The 19,917-nt window shown below is 37.3% G+C and overlaps 1 protein-coding gene across 2 annotated transcripts in view; it reads right to left on the bottom strand.

The window, feature by feature from the left end:
- The window catches only part of DENND5A (DENN domain containing 5A), a 68,052-nt gene that overhangs the window by 17,933 nt on the left and 30,202 nt on the right, over window positions 1-19,917 (bottom strand). For both annotated transcript variants that reach the window (XM_062576624.1, XM_062576625.1), the window contains 8 exons: window positions 18,844-19,031; window positions 10,429-10,746; window positions 7,999-8,214; window positions 6,910-7,144; window positions 6,308-6,458; window positions 5,719-5,812; window positions 4,228-4,359; window positions 2,501-2,653 (listed from right to left, as the gene is read on the bottom strand). In XM_062576624.1, the coding sequence (XP_062432608.1) occupies window positions 2,501-2,653; window positions 4,228-4,359; window positions 5,719-5,812; window positions 6,308-6,458; window positions 6,910-7,144; window positions 7,999-8,214; window positions 10,429-10,746; window positions 18,844-19,031 (1,487 nt within the window). The remainder of the gene's footprint in view (window positions 1-2,500; window positions 2,654-4,227; window positions 4,360-5,718; window positions 5,813-6,307; window positions 6,459-6,909; window positions 7,145-7,998; window positions 8,215-10,428; window positions 10,747-18,843; window positions 19,032-19,917) is intronic.

Here is a 19,917-nt window from a genome sequence, read left to right as displayed (position 1 = left end):
GAGGAAATTGTTCTCCGGTACACTTAAAAAGATTCTTGGATTCATCCTGAAGTATTCTGCATGATAAATCAAATGCTAGTAAAGCCACAGAAGGCGTCAGTACAAGCACAAGGGCTCTCCAGCACATTAATTGTAATGATTACAATGATTACTTGTAATGAACTCTGGAAATTCATCCGTATTAGTTATCATCATCTTCCTAAGCTAATTTAGAAATTGGAAATCCCAATAAAAGTTTAGTAATTCTGTGTTTCAGATGAGTGGTCATATTATAAAGCCATACTTGTATTTATAACTTTGTGCAAAAAGAAGCCATGACCGTAAAGCAAGAGCTGTCGATTCAGCACTCTCAATGTCATTTAAAAACATATTAGTACCTTACTGGAAGTGCAGTAATTACAGTTTAATTCTGAAAAAAAAAAAAACAACCCCCCCCCCCAAAAAAAAACAAAGAAACCCCCACATACTTAAATCTAATGAGTTCACTCCTGAAGTCCACTGAAGTTAACACGAAGAACTAATGGCCACGGGAGATTACTCCAAGATATCATACCTACCCAAATGAAGTGGCATATCTCCAGAATATAAAGCCAAATTTTCTGTTACATTTGCATTGTAAAAAAACAAACAAACAAACAAAAAAAACCAAAGATATGCTTTTAGTGGCAAAACATATTATATATATTTTATTTATATTTATATATATGTACACACACATATATATATCCAGAGAAGCTCCACGTCTTATGCGTGTACCTGACAGATCCAATAAGGAAAGCCAAAACGCGAGTCTTATAAAAAGAAAAAGAAAGCATGAAAGTATCAACCAGGGTATAGTTACAACCAAAATGTCATTTCTGGGAAGACAGACACACACGTGTGTGTACACAAACAAACATACACTCTAGTGTTCAGCAACTTGTTGCTGTGGCAAGGAGAACTGTAACAGATCACATAAAACAGCAAACAAAGGATCCTGTAGCAAATAGATGTCAACAATCATGACTGTAAGAACTCATGCAGCATGTATCTGTCCATTTCCTTTACCCTCATGTTACTCTCCTTTAACTTCACCAAACAGCAATGAGGATGCAATCTACATCTAAAAGGGAAAGGAAGACAGCCTAAGGAAAGCAGTGGGACAGAACAGGCAAGGGAAAAAACTAAGACCTTCTGAAAGTTCAGGCTACTTTGGTCATCAGACCCTAGATTCTACAGCTGCACTGCAGTGGTCTGGACAAAGAAAGGGTGTCAATTCACAGCTAATGTAGGAGTAACAGGGTTCGTCAGCAGGGAAGAGGTAAAAGCATGAATTGGTGGAAGGGAAGCCATCTTCATTACTATGGTCAATTGAGAAAGAAGAGTCTTACTTGGCTCATTATTGAAAAATAAAATGAAATCAATGTATAAGAGAACAGGCTTTTGCATATTTAATAAAAGCCAGAGTACAGAGAGAATTAATAGTGCATTTTTACTGTGGATCATAGTATCAGATGCACTGCACTTCCTCCATCAGGCCTCTCTTTACTCTACCACAACAGACCATTCAGCACTGCCTGCCAACATCTGCAATCAATCCAAAGCATTAACCTTATGTAGGGTTGGCCGTCTGGTGGTCTGAAAGGCCCAAATCTGAGTTGAAGCAGAGTATAGTGATGCTCTGTCTTCTAAGATGAAAGCAGTACAGCTTCTATCCTAAGTGATATACAAGAGGGAAGGGAGAGAGTCAGATGATAAATCTTTGTATAGAGAAACTATCGCTATATAGTTTGAAGGACAGTAGATTCGAAACACAGGTGGTCGGGTGCTGGGGACAGAGATATTGAACTACGGCTGCCTAGATTATGTACATTTATTTCTTGCTATTTGTACAAATAAGTAGGAAAGGATGTAAGTCTTCCACACTCCATCTAATCCCACAAGCAACTCCAAACAGAAGAGCAAAAGAAACAATCATTCCTTTCTTATGGAAAGGAATATCTATAACTAGCAATCTTGTAAACATCATGTAACTATCCCTACATCATTCAGGAAAGAACAAAGCAGCAAAGGTTTTATTTTTAGAAATGAAGGTATCTTCCATAAGAATAAATTCCCCATACCATATGCCATCAACTGTACCTTTACTGTACACTGCCTTAAAGCCTATTCACCTACAATAACAAAAGTATTGAGAATACAGAAATAGGTTTATCATCTTATTTTAAAAAATTATGATTAAAAAAAGTTAAATGGAAATAAAATCTTCCAGACAGTTACCTGTTACACATCTGCATGAAAATTTGCATATAACCCTGAGCAAAAGGTAGAGACAGAAAAGGAGACAGTAACTGACATACAAAAGGCTGGGGACATACAAATATTTAACGCCTGTCCATACACAAACACACACACGGTAACTTCTGGAAGTAGAGACAGGAAGGGCATAACATGACTAAAAAAAAAAAAAAAAAAAAAAAAAAAGTAGGTTCTGCAACACACAGGATTATTTGTTCCTTACCTGTTTGACTTGCAGACCGTGGCTCCATATCCTTTCTAAGAGATCACACAGACTGGCTATTAAGGTATTCTCTTCCACACCTGTGATATTCACCTCACCATGACCTAGTTCCACCGCTTCTCGCCCCATTTTTTCAACCAGCATCCTTTTAGTCTCAAAAAAGACCATGACAAAGGGAGTTATTCTTTAGGCAGGAATGTCTAAGATCATTCACGTGTTTTAGAAAACAAGGAAGCACAATAGCACACAACTATTTGGCAGAACAACTGTGTGTATACGTATACAGCATCTCCAAAGCTAGTGCAGGACTGCATTTCTTCTATCACTCTACTTTTAAAGCCATGGCATCACCAGTATTAATCACTTTACAGCCTCTTACATCTTTTTACCGAGGGCTGGCAAATAGGTGTATTAACCCAGAGAGAGAGAGTAATCTAAACACGTGGAATAGCAGGTCACTATTGGACAAGCCAGAGGCCTAAGCAGTAAGGCCCATCAAAGGCCTTGGGTGTTTCTGAAGCCCTGTTAGAGCTGGATCAGGACAGTACACAATGTCCATCTTCTCCTAGAGGAGGTGAATACGCAGAATTGCTTCCAAGTAACAATAATAGAAGGATGCAGACAGATCATATCATCCCTGTGAGACCCTGTTCTGTCAGAAGGGTATTTGCTTTTAAACAAAATCCATTTTGTAGTGAATCTTTGGAGTTCTCCAAAAAGCCAAGTTGCAGTCACAGAATTCATACACTCTTCCATGTTGGTCAAAGTCTCTCACCAGCTCATAAATTACAGTCTCCCAGTCACAATATATTAATCATACAGCTACCTGGAGGGAAAAATGACTAAAGGATCACTTTTCATCTCTCACTCTCCACCACCCTTCATCTTTGATGCTATCTAAAGCAAGTCTCAAAGGATTAATATTCCCCTAGACACTTATGCACAGGCTTAGCTAGGATGCTATTAGTATTTTATGTTGACACTTCAAGTTGCTTCTTTTTGCCCTTCTCCTCCCCAGGGCTTTAATCTCTTTGCTAATGGAAAGCTCAGCACAGCCACTAGAACTGCACTGCTACAGTGAAAGAGTAAAGTTTATCTCCATGGATTTTCACTGTCATATATCTACATTAACTGGAAGAGATTATTTGGGTAACTCCATACACACAAAACTAAAGTGAAATCAAAAGTGCATGTAAACATACAGTTTTACAAAACAGTTGTATGCAATCGCTATATTTTCTCCACCTGACTTTAGGCAAAAAAAAAGAATGCATATTTATTTATTCAATAATACTCTTTTTACTATATCAGTATAAACAGTGGCATTTAATTCAGATAAATATACTCAAATATATGGTCCAATATACCAGTCAAGCAAATCTACAAACTGATGCCAAGTTTTTGAAACAGTATAGACTTATTATGGATAACTGAAACATGTAAAAAACATACATGGGCAGCAGGGTGATAAAGGCCCATCAGAACATTCAGTCTTTTCTTTCTATCATTTTATATTCTATACCATAAACACGCTTAACAAAATTCCTGCTACTCACAGATTTTTAAGTCTGCATCTCTTCACTAATTTGACACTATTATGCAAATAAATTGGATGTGTTCATAAAGCAGAAATTAAGGGAGGGCATATTCAACTGTATCAGCCACAAAATAGTTCAGAAAGACTAGGTATGGGGTGTAAAAGAGCAGAAATGTTCTCTGTATATTACCTTATTTCGGCATTCCTTCAATAAGCCTTCTACAAACTTGCAGTTTGTTTGTGCAATTACTGAAGGAGAGAGGTTAGACAGCTTGGGCTGCCTGATAGTGCTGCCCAGATTCCTGGCTTCTTGGATATATTTCTATATTGGAGTAAAAAAATTACAAATACAGATAAAAGAGCAAGCGAAAACTTTGTACATAACTGAATTGCAAAATTTGTCTTTCCAACCCTCCCCTGTGTAATCGTAAGGAATGAATCACATTATCTTTCAGAAGAGCCTCCTTTATGTATCCAGAACAACATTGGGTCAAGACACTTTCACTGGAGTTCAAATCCTATTTACATTGTCTAACTAGCATTAGAATGCAGGTTGCTGAACATCACAAACACAATAGAAACTGCCAAGGACATCTAGAGGCACAGAGATTTAATTACTCCCTCCATCACTGAGAATATTCTTGCTCTTTTTTCATATACAATGAAAGCTTGTATTAATTACCTAGACCAAGACTATTCAAATGTCTGACTCTGATCTGCATGTGAACTGCAAGGAAACTTAGTCTGGACCTTGAAAAATCCAAGACCTGTACTATGCCCTGCATTTCTGAACATCCGCTGTTTCTTACCATCTTCCCAGGCTCTCAGGAAGCAGCTGCAAAATTCTACTATAGGAGCTCCCAGCTGCAGACTATCGGCATTTTAGAGCAACATGATTTCCTGAACTCATGATATTTGGAAAAGCTGTCCTGCTACTGTTATTTCCACCAAAGAATTGCCATTGTTTTCACTTCAGAGACAAGAATTTTTAAAGTGTTTTGAAAAACCCAAGTGGCATTTGATTGGCTGGGGCATGGCTAGCTGTGAATGAGAGATAAAATGAAAGGCTGTACAGACTTTGACAAAACACTCAGTACAAACTTCAGATTAGTAAGTAACTTCTCTAGCTGAAATAACATTCAACCAAAAAGTCAACGAATAGGATTGTGTTTATCAAATAAAACATGATCTTTGCAAAGAGGGAAAAAAACATACTTTCTCCATCAGCTTGTCACTAAATAGCTATCATGCTATTAAAGCTATTAATGTTTATGCTACGCATCCTTATGCAGAATTATGATTATAGTCATATTGTGCATTTGACATACCAGATAATGCTCTGACATAGATTTTATAGAGGGCCTGAAAGGCCAATCATGCTGGTCCCAGTCTAAATATAACTGCAACTGAAGCTCTGACACGGAAAAGTCCAGGTGCTGACAGGACAAGTTGGTAGCAAAAAGCCAAACAGACCAGATTAAGTGAAAGTGGTAAGCACGTATGAAGTAACAAAAGTAGGCATGCAAAACAGAAAAGGAGAAGAGTGAAAACACAATACAATGCAGAACCTCCAAACATTTAATGTAAAAATTTGTAAGTAATGAAGTTGAAAGGAAAAAAAAAAAAAAAGAAATGGGATGTGGGGGGCAAGGAGGGGGCGAGATCTGCTGTTGAACTTTACCTCTCTCTGGTCGTTGTCAAGACGCAGATGCTCTGTGTGTTGCTTCTGTCTGTCCTTCCGCCTCCACTGTGCAGGAGCATTTCTCTTTGTCCACCTACGGATAGAAGAATATCACTTAGCAGATACCAAGATTTAGGTGAAGAACAGTGGCAATAGGGGAAACCAGAAGTTTCCATCTTATTTTTTATTGAACTTGCCAACATCAAGCACACCAGATACAGCGTAGCTGCAAACATACACAAAGAATCTCTGTAGAGGCAGCTAACCTTAGACAGCAAAAGAATTTCACGGAAATTTAGGTCACATACACTTAGTTTGTATTGCTCCCTTCTTTTATTATCTCACATTACCATTTGCACCTTTTTCCTCTTTCTTCAAAATATTTATAAGATGCCCCTAAAACATTTGCTAAGTCTTAAAAGCATATCCTAATGGATCTTATTTATATCAACTGTCCTTAAAAGTAACCTCAATTATAACCTCACCCACAACACGGCTTTCTTAAGCAAATCTGCTTCTACAAGTCCAGATGTTAAAGCTTTCTTCCTGATTTTTCTCAGTTAAAAACAAGCCCTCCTAGCTTACTCACTTGTTGCTTGCTGGTCCAGTGCAAAGGACATCAGACTGAAGTTTGGGAAAAAATCCCAGTTCATACTTTCCTTGTCCAATTTTCATGTCCAGTAAGTGGGGGTGGACTGCAGTGTGATCAATTTTTGCTAGCCTCAGTTCAATAGCTTTCTCTGAAATAATAATTAAATTCTTTGAATGTATTTCTTAAAAGTGGAAGTCATCTATAGTTAAACATCTTCAACTAAAAGTGGATCACAAATTTACGAGAGAAGAAAGCTTCTTATTGACCATAAACAGGGACACTTCTACAAGAGGGTATTATACATCAAAGAAGTGCCACCAAAAGGAAAGAAAACATTCACCTTCTTAAACTCAAAGTGTATTTTCCACACTAAGCATGCAGAAAAATAGAGCTGAATTAGCCTTTACATGAATTTCATTTCAGGTTCCTGTACAATCATGCGATTTAATTCCCCACATAAGCATTACACTTCAGCTTCTCGAATCCATTTTTTGAGGTGTTAAAGAATTAGTTGTTACTCAACTTCAACCTAACGCACAGCCCGAACAAGTATAGTTGTATCTTCTTAAGTGTCAAAGAAAGTGGCTTATTACCCTTACCAGCCTCATCAATGGTTGTGCATTTCTGATACATAGATGTGCGCAGAGTCGGTGTCCTAACATTTAGCAGTCTAATTTTATCCACTCTTGAATCAAACACTCTCAAAACAGGGTCTTTATCATCTTCATCATGGCACATGATCTTATTGTCAATGAAAGATGCAAACATTTGAGTCTCCAGGAATCTTGAGAGGAAAGGCAAGTAAGGTTCAGGCTGGTCTGACAAGAAAGATGCCTAAGACAATAAGAGATAAAAGACTGTTTGAGAGTCTGCAGAGGTATAGCCAAAAAAGCATTAATGTTTCTAACCAAGAATGCATTGAAGTCCTTTGCAGCCATTCATAGCCCAGTTTTATTATATACATTAATTCCACCTCTGAAACGGAGGGCCTATAAGAAACCCTCAGTTTCATGACAATTACCTAGTAGAGCACAGTAATTATCAAGCTGTGATATTAGCATTTCCTTGAATTTATAACAATTTTAACAGAATTCCAGCAAACAGCAAAAAAAATACTGCACGTGTGGACATTACACATTTGTTTACAGTTTATTAGGTTGATGAGAATCTTTTCATACAATTTCAAGGGAATCTGATTATCCATTTAGCGTGCAGTACTGCAACATAGTCCATGGCCACATGAAACATCCTGCTGATGTCTGATCTCCAGTAAAGAACATATTAGTAAAATTTGAAGACTGGAGTCTTTTGTTTCCCTAAGAAAGGGCTAAAAATGTTTGCTGCACATGTGCATAAGCACTTTGTGAGATCACGGCTTCATTCACGAACATATTCAGCAATTCTTCTGGTACTATTTTCACTAATAATATTTAATATAAATGTAAAGGTCAGCCATAAAGTGAGGCTAAGCTGTACATTTTTCTACAGCATCTCTAATAGAGCATCTTCATCTCTCCTCAAGCATGTATATATTTCTCTACATAATCTTTTTAAAAGTACACTAAAATTTAAGTTTGTTTTGTTTTTAAAACAGCACTGTTTCCATTTTCTGACCCAGTAAACAAAGTCTTAGGCTTGATTACTGTTTTAGTTTTTAAGTTGATTTATGTCTTTTTATTTCAACTTACTTTATCAAAGTTCTGCATCTGTTCCCTGTTAGTAAACCAAGATTCCTTGTCCTGACTGGGTTGAATGACAAATACTTCATAATCTGCAAACATCTGGGTAAAGCGGTTGGCAAAAACTTCACGGATCTGAATATTCAGCTGGTAAATCTTGAACTCTTCTTCATCGCACTGAATTTTAAGATCCTTTTTGCTACTGGTCTCCTCTCGCACCTCCAGCTGAGTAAGGAAACAAACAAAAATTGTATTGTTGCGCAGTCAGGTATTCTGGGTATACAAGATCCAATCTGCCACTAAGCTGCTACTCCTCAAGTCAGTATTTTGAATCCCCTTCCGTCCCCAGAAAAGCGTATCTTACAGCTTCAAGCACTGCAATAAAAATAACAATATAAAAGAAACAAGAAAAAATCCTTTGCCTGAAAAAAGGTTATCATTTCAAGCAGTCATATCTTACTTCAGTACTAGTTGCACCAAATACACTTGAAATAAAAAAGATAATCACATAAATGCCTACGTACACTGCGTATTTTGTTTAGTTTATTCTACCCTTTCATCATCTGCATAAGGATCTCTGGGTTTTGATCATCTCTGGCTATTAGGTAGGGATGTATTTCTTTCTTGTGTAACAAAAATCCAGACTTAGTATTGTTAAAATTTAATACATCCCAGCTTCCAAATGAATACAGAGATGCACAAATGAAGTTACACGTTTAGCAGCCAGTTTCCTGAAACCTAAGCCCTTAGCAGCATACCACACAATTCAGCACTACATAGCTCACAGTAATCTCTAATGAAATAAAAAGCATTTTCAACAATACATGGGCCAAAATTAAAAATAAATAAATACAGCAATATGAGATTCAGATATTCAATTAACATTGACAGGAACTGGATGTCCAAGAAAAAGATATCAAAGCCACAAGCACTCATGCACCATTTTGAATACTGTATTCGTTTGCTATTCCTGCTTCCATTATTATAAGAGGCACTGCAACATACAATGAGCTGCAATATGTAGTGCTCACATCTGCACAACAACTGCAGCTGTCCCATGCTTCTTAAAGCACCTTGGCTATGCTAGTTGTCTACAGTGCCCAGTACAAAGTCCAAGGCCAGCTGTGAACAGGCATCCTACAGCCATGCTTTTTAACAGAGTGCTGTGCTATTCAGCCATTGCCTGCAATTGTACCCCATGAGCAGCACTTTATCTACATATTCCCCATTAACTGGGCTTATTTAAGCCAGATTTTATTTAACTATTTGAAAAACAAATTTTGAGAGAGTTATAGTCTATACAATCCCATCATCACAAAAATGCTAGTTAAATGAACTGTTCTCTGTAGTGGAAGAGAGTACAGAGTAGATAAGGCCTGAATGTGCAAAAACTTGAAAGAAATAAACAATCTGCATTTCTCAATCCAATTAGCGAAAGGACAAAAGCTTCTTACCAATTTTCCCCCTGAACAAGAAAATGGTGCAAAAGAAAAATCTGAGAAGAGGAACACAGCTGATTTAAGCATCTAATCCTGTCTAGTAGCCAAATACTGCTTCTTATTACCCCAGGCAGTCCTCTTCCCACAAAGTTGTTCTCCTCCTCAACCTAGTCCCGCTCACACAATTTCTGCCTCTGTTTGGCTCTACTTACAGTGCAAGTTTCAGTCAGTGGCTAGGAATCAGATTCAGCAATGAAGAACCAGTCAGAATAAGTTAAACATGTAAGAAATAAGCCTTGCTGAGCAAAATGCTCCATTCCACAGAGGCTTAAAAAATAAACCAAAAAACCCACACTACCTCCACACTCCACAGTGGTCTTTTCAGGTGATAACTTTTATGCAAAAAGGGATACAATTTTTTTTCCAAGTGCTGAGGAATCAGAAATCCAATTGGAGTCACCAGGAGCTGTTTAATGTCCACTTGCTAGGAATCAGACACTAATACACTTTGCAACATCAATCAAGAAAGAATCAGAGCATTCTTATAGCAGACATATTACACTCGGGCAAAATTACATATATTCCACACACAGTGAGAATGACTTAGAAAATATCAAAAGAGAGAAAAAGATTTAAACTTCATGATTAATTGGATGCCAGTTTAGGCCAGGTAAACTTTAAGAAAATGATGCAACTGTAAATAAATTACCTTAAAACCAAGAATAAAGAGGGCAAGGTATATTTTTAAACACGTTATCTTGGCAAAGAAACACTGAGGGCAGCCAAACATTTCCCTAGACCCTGTGATGTAAGCAAACAACACAAAAAAGCCCAACATACACGCACTCAGCTTGCCTTTGCCTCTACAGGTGTTCATGAGGCTTGCAAAGGTTAAACAAAGTTTTTCCCAGTGAAGAAAAATCCAGTCTTTGGGCTATGATATCAGACAATCATCTGCTACTGCAGTTCCAGAGACAGTGAACAGAATTTCATGGCTTACCTTCTCCAGACTCACACCTGTTCTTTTAACAAGGGCTTGCAGTCTTGCAATAGTCTCATTTTCCTTTAGCAGCTCATAGGAATTCAAAGGTGATCCTGCTATGTTCCCATTTCTTTTATCAGAAACTATGTCGCATGCTCTAAAGCTCTTCATCTTGGACGCACTCTCACTACAGTGAAGGTTTCCCTCAGGAGGAATTCCAAAAGCCATTAGTATCTCTGAAATTTCCTGAATGAACTCAAGTTTATTTGGAAACTGGGGCAAGTCTTCTGGCAACTCGATGAAATGGTTGTCTACATCCACAAAGCACAGATTAGCCTGGGATTTAATTTAGAAGAGGATACCATTAGAACATCACCAAGCACAAGCGTCAAGTTTTATTTCTGTTAGGTTTTTGCACTTTTTTGTAACACAGACTTGCCCCAACCACAACTGAACTGGTTGGCTTTGAAAAAAGCACCATAAGGCTTTCATTTCCAGGTCAAAGAGTTATCTCTTCAAAGAGATAACTAAGATAACTTATTTTAAAGTATCTTATTATGTACTAAACAGATTGTAACATACTTTAGGTAGAGATTCATACTGATTTTGTTTATACATATACACACAGCTACATTTTAATACAGGATATTTATAACACATTATCTTACACACATGCATACACAGCAGGTAACTCCCTGCTACTTGGATCAACCAACTCTTCTAACAGGTTTGGTGACTATCATTCTAAATGGTCCACTGAAATTGCAGTAGCTGCAATAAAATTATCTTACAATTACCTTTTACAAAAAAAAAAAAAAAAAAAAAAAAAAAAAAAGAAACCCCTGGAAAGAATTGGTAAGTTTTCCAAGAGGAGAAAAAAAGGAGGAAAATTCAACTGGTTTCAATTCTATTTTGCTGTCCCAATCTTATCTCATCTAGCATTAAAAAAGGCCAAGCTTCCAGAACAATCCCCCAAAAAGCTGTGCGTATTTCAGAGATTTATCTCACCCTGTATTTGGTGCAGGTTCTTCTCCCCTTTTGTTTTTTGCCTTGTGAAATCTCTATCAAGTGCTTTCATGATATTACATACACCACAGCAAAAATCTTATTAGCATATGATTTCTGCTTGGAAAATGAAGTGTGCAGAAGACAGAAACATCATTTTCTGTAGAAACAGCGAAGTTTTTCTTCACTGAAGAATAAAGGTAACTGTCACTTTACTGTTTAGTTTGTCCTCCTCTAAAATCTCTTCACCCACATTATGGTGTACTTTCAACCCAGCCTCATCACCTTATTCCAGAAGGTGCACTTGAACTCAGGTTTCACTACAGCTTTGCAGCAACAACACACACCAAGTCACAAGAGCTAACAGATCTTCAGTTATTTCTTACTATTTCTCAGTAAGCCCAGAAGGATGAAAGTGCTCTCACTAATTAACAGGAAAGAAGGAATCTGAACAGGTTAACTCACACTGAATGAATGATGGACAATCCTGGAAATCTGAGTGAAATACACAAACAGTAAAAGATCAGTAAGGATAAAGTAGTTTTGGCAGGATTTTATTGTAAGACTAATCACAGACAGACTTGGATAAGCCACACCTAGTGAGACCCTGTCATCTAAGTAAACTGCTGTGAAAGCATGCCCCCTAATGATTGTGATGGTCTCAGCATTTCTGTAGAACAGAATTAGGATGTCAATTCTCCTTAAAACACGCATCTGCTGTGTTCCATTTCTTTATTTTAATGTTGAAGTTCAAAAGATGCAAATACTTAAAATTCTTAAAGCAGGACTCAGAGGGACATATTAAACTAGATTTGTGCAAGAACTGTGAATGAAAAAGTCCAATATAAGCTCTGCTATATTACCTATGGTTACAGATGTGAGTAGAGGCCAATTCTCCATTTCCTGATATTTTAGTATTCTCATACTGGGGTTTCTCTTTTAGACGAATGCGTGTAGAACAGTTTAGTAGCTCTTTGCTATAGTAGATTCTTCACTATAAGTTAAATTGTAATTGAGTAAGATGTCTCAAAAGTACTCAAAGTAAATAAAGACAACTATCTTGCAATATCTTTCTGGTTTACCCTAAAAACAACCCTTTTTGGGAGAGGAGGGGGCCTTTCTTAAAATAGTGTAGGGCAGATGCAGTAGTTTAGGTTTCCCTCAGTACCAACAGAGCGAGTGTTGCATATGCCCAGCAAGAGCGCCTCGGTGGTAGGCTAGGGCTGCACACTGCCTCCCATCATTTTTCACCCAAATAAACATTCAGCACAACAGGAGAGCACATAAAATTTGGAGAGTTCGTGTTTCAAGTAAGCACCTGAATGCAGGAACTTCCCAAGACCCTGCTATATGCATGAGTTTCAGTTAGAGAACTATGCCAGCAAATGCTATCAGGAATATTACATGAGCTTCCAAACACTAATGAAATAAAGCCTTGAAACTAGAATGGCCACCAGTCAGTGCTGAGAGAAAAACAAAAACCCTTTAACTGGTCACAAGTTGACTGAGAAATTGCAAGACAGACACATAAAGAAACTCTTCCAAGAGTTAAATTGGGAGGGGGTGTGTTTTTTGGGTCCCCCTACTTTCTCAAGCTCTGTTTAATTGATGTCATTCAACTTCCTCCCCTCCCCGCTCCTGCAGTGATTAGCTTAGCAAAGATGCAGCACAAAATATCACTCTTGCCAACTTGGTTAAGCTTGGGTGAATTATATCTAAAAAGCATTTAGCCAAAAAATGAATGAACATTAAACTTATTAATGTAGACAGATTCTTGTCTTCTAGTTCTAGACAGAACTACCCAGAGCAGCATAAACAAAGGAGATTCATTAGAGCGCTTAAGTCTCTTAAGTCAGGGAAACTTGAGGTCACTCTCAAAAACTGTATAAGCACCTCTGACAAGGCCACTTTTCCCAGGGAATAGAAATGGCTAAGGTGCCTCACGTCACAGGTCCTTCAAGAAGTACCAAATCAAAGTTCTTACATAAATAAATAAATAAAAAGCCTGAAAAGTATTTTCAGTACTAAGACAAAGCACATAAAATAAGTTCTTTGATCAAATGACTTTTAGTCATTTTGTTTCTGGAAGCAGAGTAGTTGAGTGAGCTGAAGGCTTCATAATTACACCTCTATGACTATACTGACCATCATTCTACACATACAAAACTAAATTAATAAAATGAAATGACTGCAAGATATTAGCAACAAGTTTAAGTACTGACATGATAGACAGCATCTTTAAATTCGTCACTTATTATTTGAGGTCTCTAGAACACTCAAATACTTTTTCATTTGCTGCTGAGACACTAGTTTTCTCACCAAAAGAAAACTTCCAACTACTACATCCAAAAAATCAATAGCAGTTTGTTAAAACAGAGACACATAACATCATCACATAATGAAACAACTCTCCTGGGATATCACACTAAAGAACAAGGGTGTCACCTCCTAATTTTAAACACTTGTGTTTTTCCTATAGTAACTTTCATAATCACAAATAACAGGGTTTAAAGGTGCAAGTCTTACAAACCTCAGAAATGTGTGTACAAGAAAGTCAATGTTTCTATATTAGATGCTAAAGTCTGGTCCCATGAAATCAACAGCAAAATTTTCAGTTGGTTCAACAGGCTCCAGACTACATTCATCAACTCCAAAGCCAAAACACAATTGTAATTCTATAGTTTGACCTCCAGTACAATAAGAGCCAGCAATGCCTGAATGAAGTCCATATCCTTCCTTTCAGCTCGTTTTAAAAATACAGAAGGAAATGATTTAGGTTCTACCAAAAGGCTGTCTAAGGAGGAATAACTTACTCTGTCAGTTCTGATACCACAATCACCACTGCCTGAGTTTTCTGTCCTGCATAGGTGGTCAGGCTACAGCTCATATACAGGTTTTCAGATGTCCTCCTAGATTATCATATTGAAAAATGATTCTGACTACACTTTCTGCTCTAACACAGTGTTAAAAGACTCAAAGCCGTTCATCTATAGCATTTCTACAGTACCTATCATCTTTGTGCTTTATGTCCAAATCTTGCAAATAACCATGCACTTCACTTAATGCATATAAATCATACACCTGCATGTGCCTGGGTGCGCACGTTTCACACACAAGGTCACAAGAACAGTCTGTGGAAAAAGTGTTTACAGTGGTCCTACATTCCAAGGAATGCTACTATGCCATTCCTGCAAGCACTTGGTGACCTTTTGCATTTGTTAGCACTGTTCTCAAGTCAAAGCAGAATTTGTGATAGAAAACAGTCTGCAGCTGCAGAACATGAATTCAGCTGCTGAAGTGGTTGTTTAGGTTGTTTAAGGAAAACTTAAAACTGAAGTCTGTCAATAAATCTGCTGTATTATCAAGGATGTATCACACCAGCAGACAGTGCGAAAACACATACAAAGCAGTCATTATCATTCAAAATAATTATCTTGGTCAGGCTGATCTAGATGTGTTGGCCACTAGAGGAAAAAAAAAAAGGTTTGGTTTCTCAAAAGATTTTTCTTCTCTTTTAGACATACAAAAATAAAAGATAGCATTTATTACTGATTAGCATGAACTAACATCTTTTAAATGGTTAAAATAAGAATTCTGAGAATTCACATCTTTTCACATCTTTTTTGTATCAGCAGAGAAATTAATTTTAGTTTTTAAATGCAAAAAACTCCATCTTTTAACTTTTCTCAAAGAAAAGGCAATAGCCCAATATCCTTGGAATCACTTCATTAAAAACAAGTTAAATCCAGCAAAAATAGTCTTGTTAAACATTTGCTGGAGGACTCAATCTTTTTCTTCTTTTCATTCAAATTAATCTTAATTTCCACCATTATCTTGAATTCAAGTGGTGAGATGCACACATGCAAATCTATAGCGTGAAATGGCCCAGATTAACTTGCCTGTTAAAGTTACATTACAGTGGTACTGCAAAGGCCTCTTTAAAAGGAAGTTCAAAGAAATATCAAAAAAGTCTCACTTCAGTACTTGCTGCATTTGTGATCTGCAAGACAGCTAGTTTAACCACCTTTTTGATCAATTTTACTGATAAACGAACCACACTTTTGCCAGCAGCATCTGAAACAGCTACGTGTTCTTCCCTTCCCCTTTGATTTCTGCAGAACCTTATTCTAGTGCCACTTCTGCCTGCCTCCTTTCTCCTTCGAGTTCCTTAATGGCCTCAGATGCAGCTATTTGTGAAACCACAAGGACAGTCATACATACAGAAAAGGCCCTCAGCAAAGCAGAACACACATAAGCACAAGCTTAACTTCAAAGGTACTGCATCAGTGATACATACAAGAAGCTCAACCCTACAGCAAGTCTTCTCCAGTTTTACTGGGCCATAAGCAAGTCCTTTGTGAAATTCAATGAATTTGCCATCAGGGACTCTTTTCTGAAGAGCTCAAGGGTTAGTCTAAACTTGAGTTCTTTAGTAAACGTAGCTAATTTGCCTAACCATCACCTGCCAAAACATGAAGTTTGAGATGTAACTGGGTTTCCTATATAGAAAAAAAAAATTGCATGGTAAAGCATTCCTTCAAGCACTGGCTTGGACCAAAACATGGGGGAGACTGCCACCATAAGCAAAATGAAATAAGCCTCATGGCACATATAAGACTTAACCCAACACCTGCCTGAGTTGGGACAAAGTATTTTCACACATATTGGCCTAAAACACTTTACAACGATTTAGGGCAAGAGCACAAGAAACCTTTTAAAAATTTCATTACAGAACGACAATCAAGAAACCTACAGTGGCACTATGGCATCCTTATCTAACCTGTGTTAGATAGCCATATTATATTCTTCCACAAAGCCTTTCAACTGAAAAGCAGTAACTACATTTTCTGTTGAAGCTTTTCTACTGTTCAGTTTTCTACTTGTCCAAATTAGATACTATAATCTCAGCTGTCCCTTCTATCCATGTAAATGGATTAGCAAAGAAAGATGCAGTTTATGCAATTTCAAGACAAAATCAAAAACTCAGATTTTTTTCTGCAGAACTCAGAATAAATTAGAAAGAACAGATCTTCATATATGATTTGCAATAAGCGAGGAAAACTCTGATACTTACTGTAGGCTATGAATCAAGCACCTAGAAGCAGGACTTGGAAAGGAGTTCCTCATATAAATCTAAAAATTTCATCCAGTATCACATACATTCCAAACTTTGGCAATAACCAGCATTATGTATTAATATCTCTTTTGTTACTGATAATAAATCTGTCTTTAAGTACAAATAATAGAATCCACATGTCCTCTTTTACTGTTGCATGCTGGAACAATTTATATACCTTCCTTGTCAGTTTCTATATCAGAAATTAAGTATAGCGCTTCTTTGACTCTTTTAATTAAGAGTATCTGTTTCTTTTATCTCTACTTCTCTCTCTAGGGATAAAAGATGCCTAATGATAGCAAAGGTAAATTTGACATAGTCAAGAATCTACCCCTCCACTTTCCAATTTGATCTATTTTTGGATATTAAAAATGCTATCAATGACCTTTGTTTAAATTTCCAAGGTGAGCTGATAAAGCTCTTCAAAAACATTTACTTTTTAAATAATTGAAACATCCCACTCAAAATAAAAGTTCAAAGTATTATAGTGATTTTAAAATGAGAAAATTCTCTCTTTACAGAAGAAGTACAGTTTTTTAAAATTTTGTAATAACAATTAAAACATCTATGGCACATTGATACTATCCATACTCCACCAGCTGCCCTCTATAAAACTAAGAAAACTCAAACAACAACAAACAACCTAGCCCTGTAAAGCACCCAGAATTTTGTAAAAAGAAGTAAACCAAAGTAATAGACTGTTTTCATGGCAAGAATATACATTACTCTGTTATTAATGATGCCAGTGCATAGAAAAAGGGAAAAATAAAGAAATCAAGAGACTAAAAAAAACTTTAACAGAATAACAAGAACAATAATCTAAAGAGAATTTTTCCTTTGAACTTGCCAGGAAAAACAAATGAAAGCTATAAGCATATCAGCATATGGTTTTGAGTAAAAAGAGCAATGTTGGCATGGTGACCAGACTGCAAGTTTTCAAAATATCTTGTCTTCAATTTCAAGCAGTTTCTTAAAAAAGTTTCCTATGTCAAGCTATGTTGTAGCACTGCTTGAGACCAAAAAAAAAAAAAAAAAAAAAAAAAAAAAAAAAAAAAACCTCCCTCCATCATATTTCTGCTTTTCCAGTAATATAAATGATAATAGAAGAAAACAGACAACCAGAGAAAGTGACAGAGATTACAGCACTAATAGGATTCTCTAAGTAGCATGTTTTCCATTATTTGCCCATTTCCTCCTCTGTGAAGCTACACCTACCTACACTAAGAATAGGCAGATTCTAACAGGGACCAGAGCTGTACTGTCCCACAGCTAATTGCTCTGCAGGCACTAGTTTCAACCTCCCACAGGCTCTCCCACTTGGTAGAGCTCTCTAGCTTCTTGCCAGCAAATAGCCAGATCATACTGTAACAGTCATGTAACAGTTAAAATAACAACTTGCTCCTGCAGACACTTCTGCAGCTGCTGCAGGTAGCGCTCAAGTGCTCTTGGTTCCCTGACCCTCACAACCAGCTTTTAAACTCTCTCCTGACATGTCCCTAAAAATAATATTTTTGACGTGAGAAGTAGGGATAAAAGAAACAACCTCTAAACAGTCTTAACATAGCCTCAGCCTCATGGTAGGAGTAGCAGAGCCTTCAGTGACCATTTGCTCTGTTTATACAGTATCCGATGCTAATAGGGCTTCACTCCAGGGGAGGATTTCCTGAGTACTACCACAGTTTACATGAGTTTGCCCAAGTAGATGCTGACATTTAGGTGCAGACTGAATTATGCGTTTCAGAAGAGAAACTTAAATAGTTTTCATGCAGACATCTGCCAGGCTAGTTCTACATAAACTGGCCCCAACTTAGAAATGCAGTGCAGAGAAACCTAGCCTACTGCTGTGTAGCCAGGAACCAGCTCAAGTAGAGCACAGATCTCAAGCCAGTCAATAAGCCTTGCTCACTCAGCATCACACAGAAGCAGCTGTACAGCCCAAGCCAGTAAGTTCAGTCTGCACCTTCCTGCACTTCATAGCATGACTGGACTAAATATGTTGTCGCTTTGTGGCATCTCTACCACAGAGTGTTTTGCAACACAAAAACATCCCTTCTGTAACTTCAGTAACTGCAAAAATACCTGAAAAACTACAAAGTTGAACCTTAACACAGCATACAATTTCCAGAACGGGGTTTTATTTATCAATTACACTGGATTTTCTAAGCAGCTCCAATAAATAAAGAACCATCTCAAATGACAATCAACAGGAATTTTTCAGTGGTTGCTAGACTCATCATTAATCCTTCAGCTCGTTTCTCACTTTCCTCAAAGTAACATACAGTAGTTAATCAGTTGAGCCAAGCTCCTCTCACCTCTTGAGGCAGTTCCAGCTTAGACCTGTCATCTAGCCCATTAGAGTGCAATCCCATCAGGTAAGGGACAGGTGCATCTAGAAAATGAAGGAGGGAGGCTGGAAGGATAGGAACATACACATGCTGCCACTGAAATGGAAACATTAGAGCTGTGATGGTCTCTGCCACAGTCATCAGTCTCTGATAATCTGAAAAAGAGCAAAAAAATTATTTCACGAACATATTTAAGTAAATGAATCTAATTAAAAGAGAGTTTGTCTTAAAACTGAAGCCACAAAACCCACTGCTAGCTGAGCAGCATCTTTAATGAAAGCCCAGACTTGTGCACTGAAGCACATTCTGCTGAAAAAACAGAGAGCGCTGAGCACAAAGTAGGTCATTCTACAAGTCATATGGAAATGAGCAAATTAATTCTTGGCATCCATTAAGTCATTCTCTGCTGCTTATACAAGGGTTATTCAGGAACATCATTTTGAGTGTGGAAGCAGTATTGTAGTGGGCTAAGAAATAAATCGGAAATGCATTATTTTCTCCATTCTTCTATCTTTCTATGGAAGCCTTGCATGAAACCCAAGGCATCTGGTATCTCTAAAATAAACGTGTTTTAAATGAGTGTCTAGACTTGTATAAAGAATGCTGTGTAGTAGGCAACTCAGGACTGAGACTGGAATAACTGTAAAAAGAAAAAGGATCAACTTCATTTATGTTTTGCAATATATGACCAGTCTCAGTTTTCCTCCAAAGTTCAAATGTAAAAGCAACTTACTTCCTTGTATAATTTAAAAACAGTGCTAAATGCATGCATGCAATATGCATACCAAAGGGTTTTTGTTGGTTTAATTCAGCAGCTGGTACTAGTTAACACAGCAGTACACTGGGCCAAAACCTCCACCTCCTCTTTCATACTACAGAATCATCTTCAATGATTTTTGATACATATGCATCGTATAGAAGGCAACACCATAGGAAGTCAAGAGTGTGTGGCCTAATTCAAACAACTGCTAAAATATTCAGATGATTTTCTTGCAACCAGGCTGGAAAGACTATAAAAGAAGCTCACAAGACTAAAACAAT

The sequence above is a fragment of the Rhea pennata genome, chromosome 5 (assembly GCF_028389875.1).
Source record: "Rhea pennata isolate bPtePen1 chromosome 5, bPtePen1.pri, whole genome shotgun sequence".
NCBI lineage: Eukaryota > Metazoa > Chordata > Aves > Rheiformes > Rheidae > Rhea > Rhea pennata.
The sequence above is the reverse complement of the archived record's forward strand: the minus strand, read 5'-3'. Positions and strand labels throughout refer to the sequence as shown.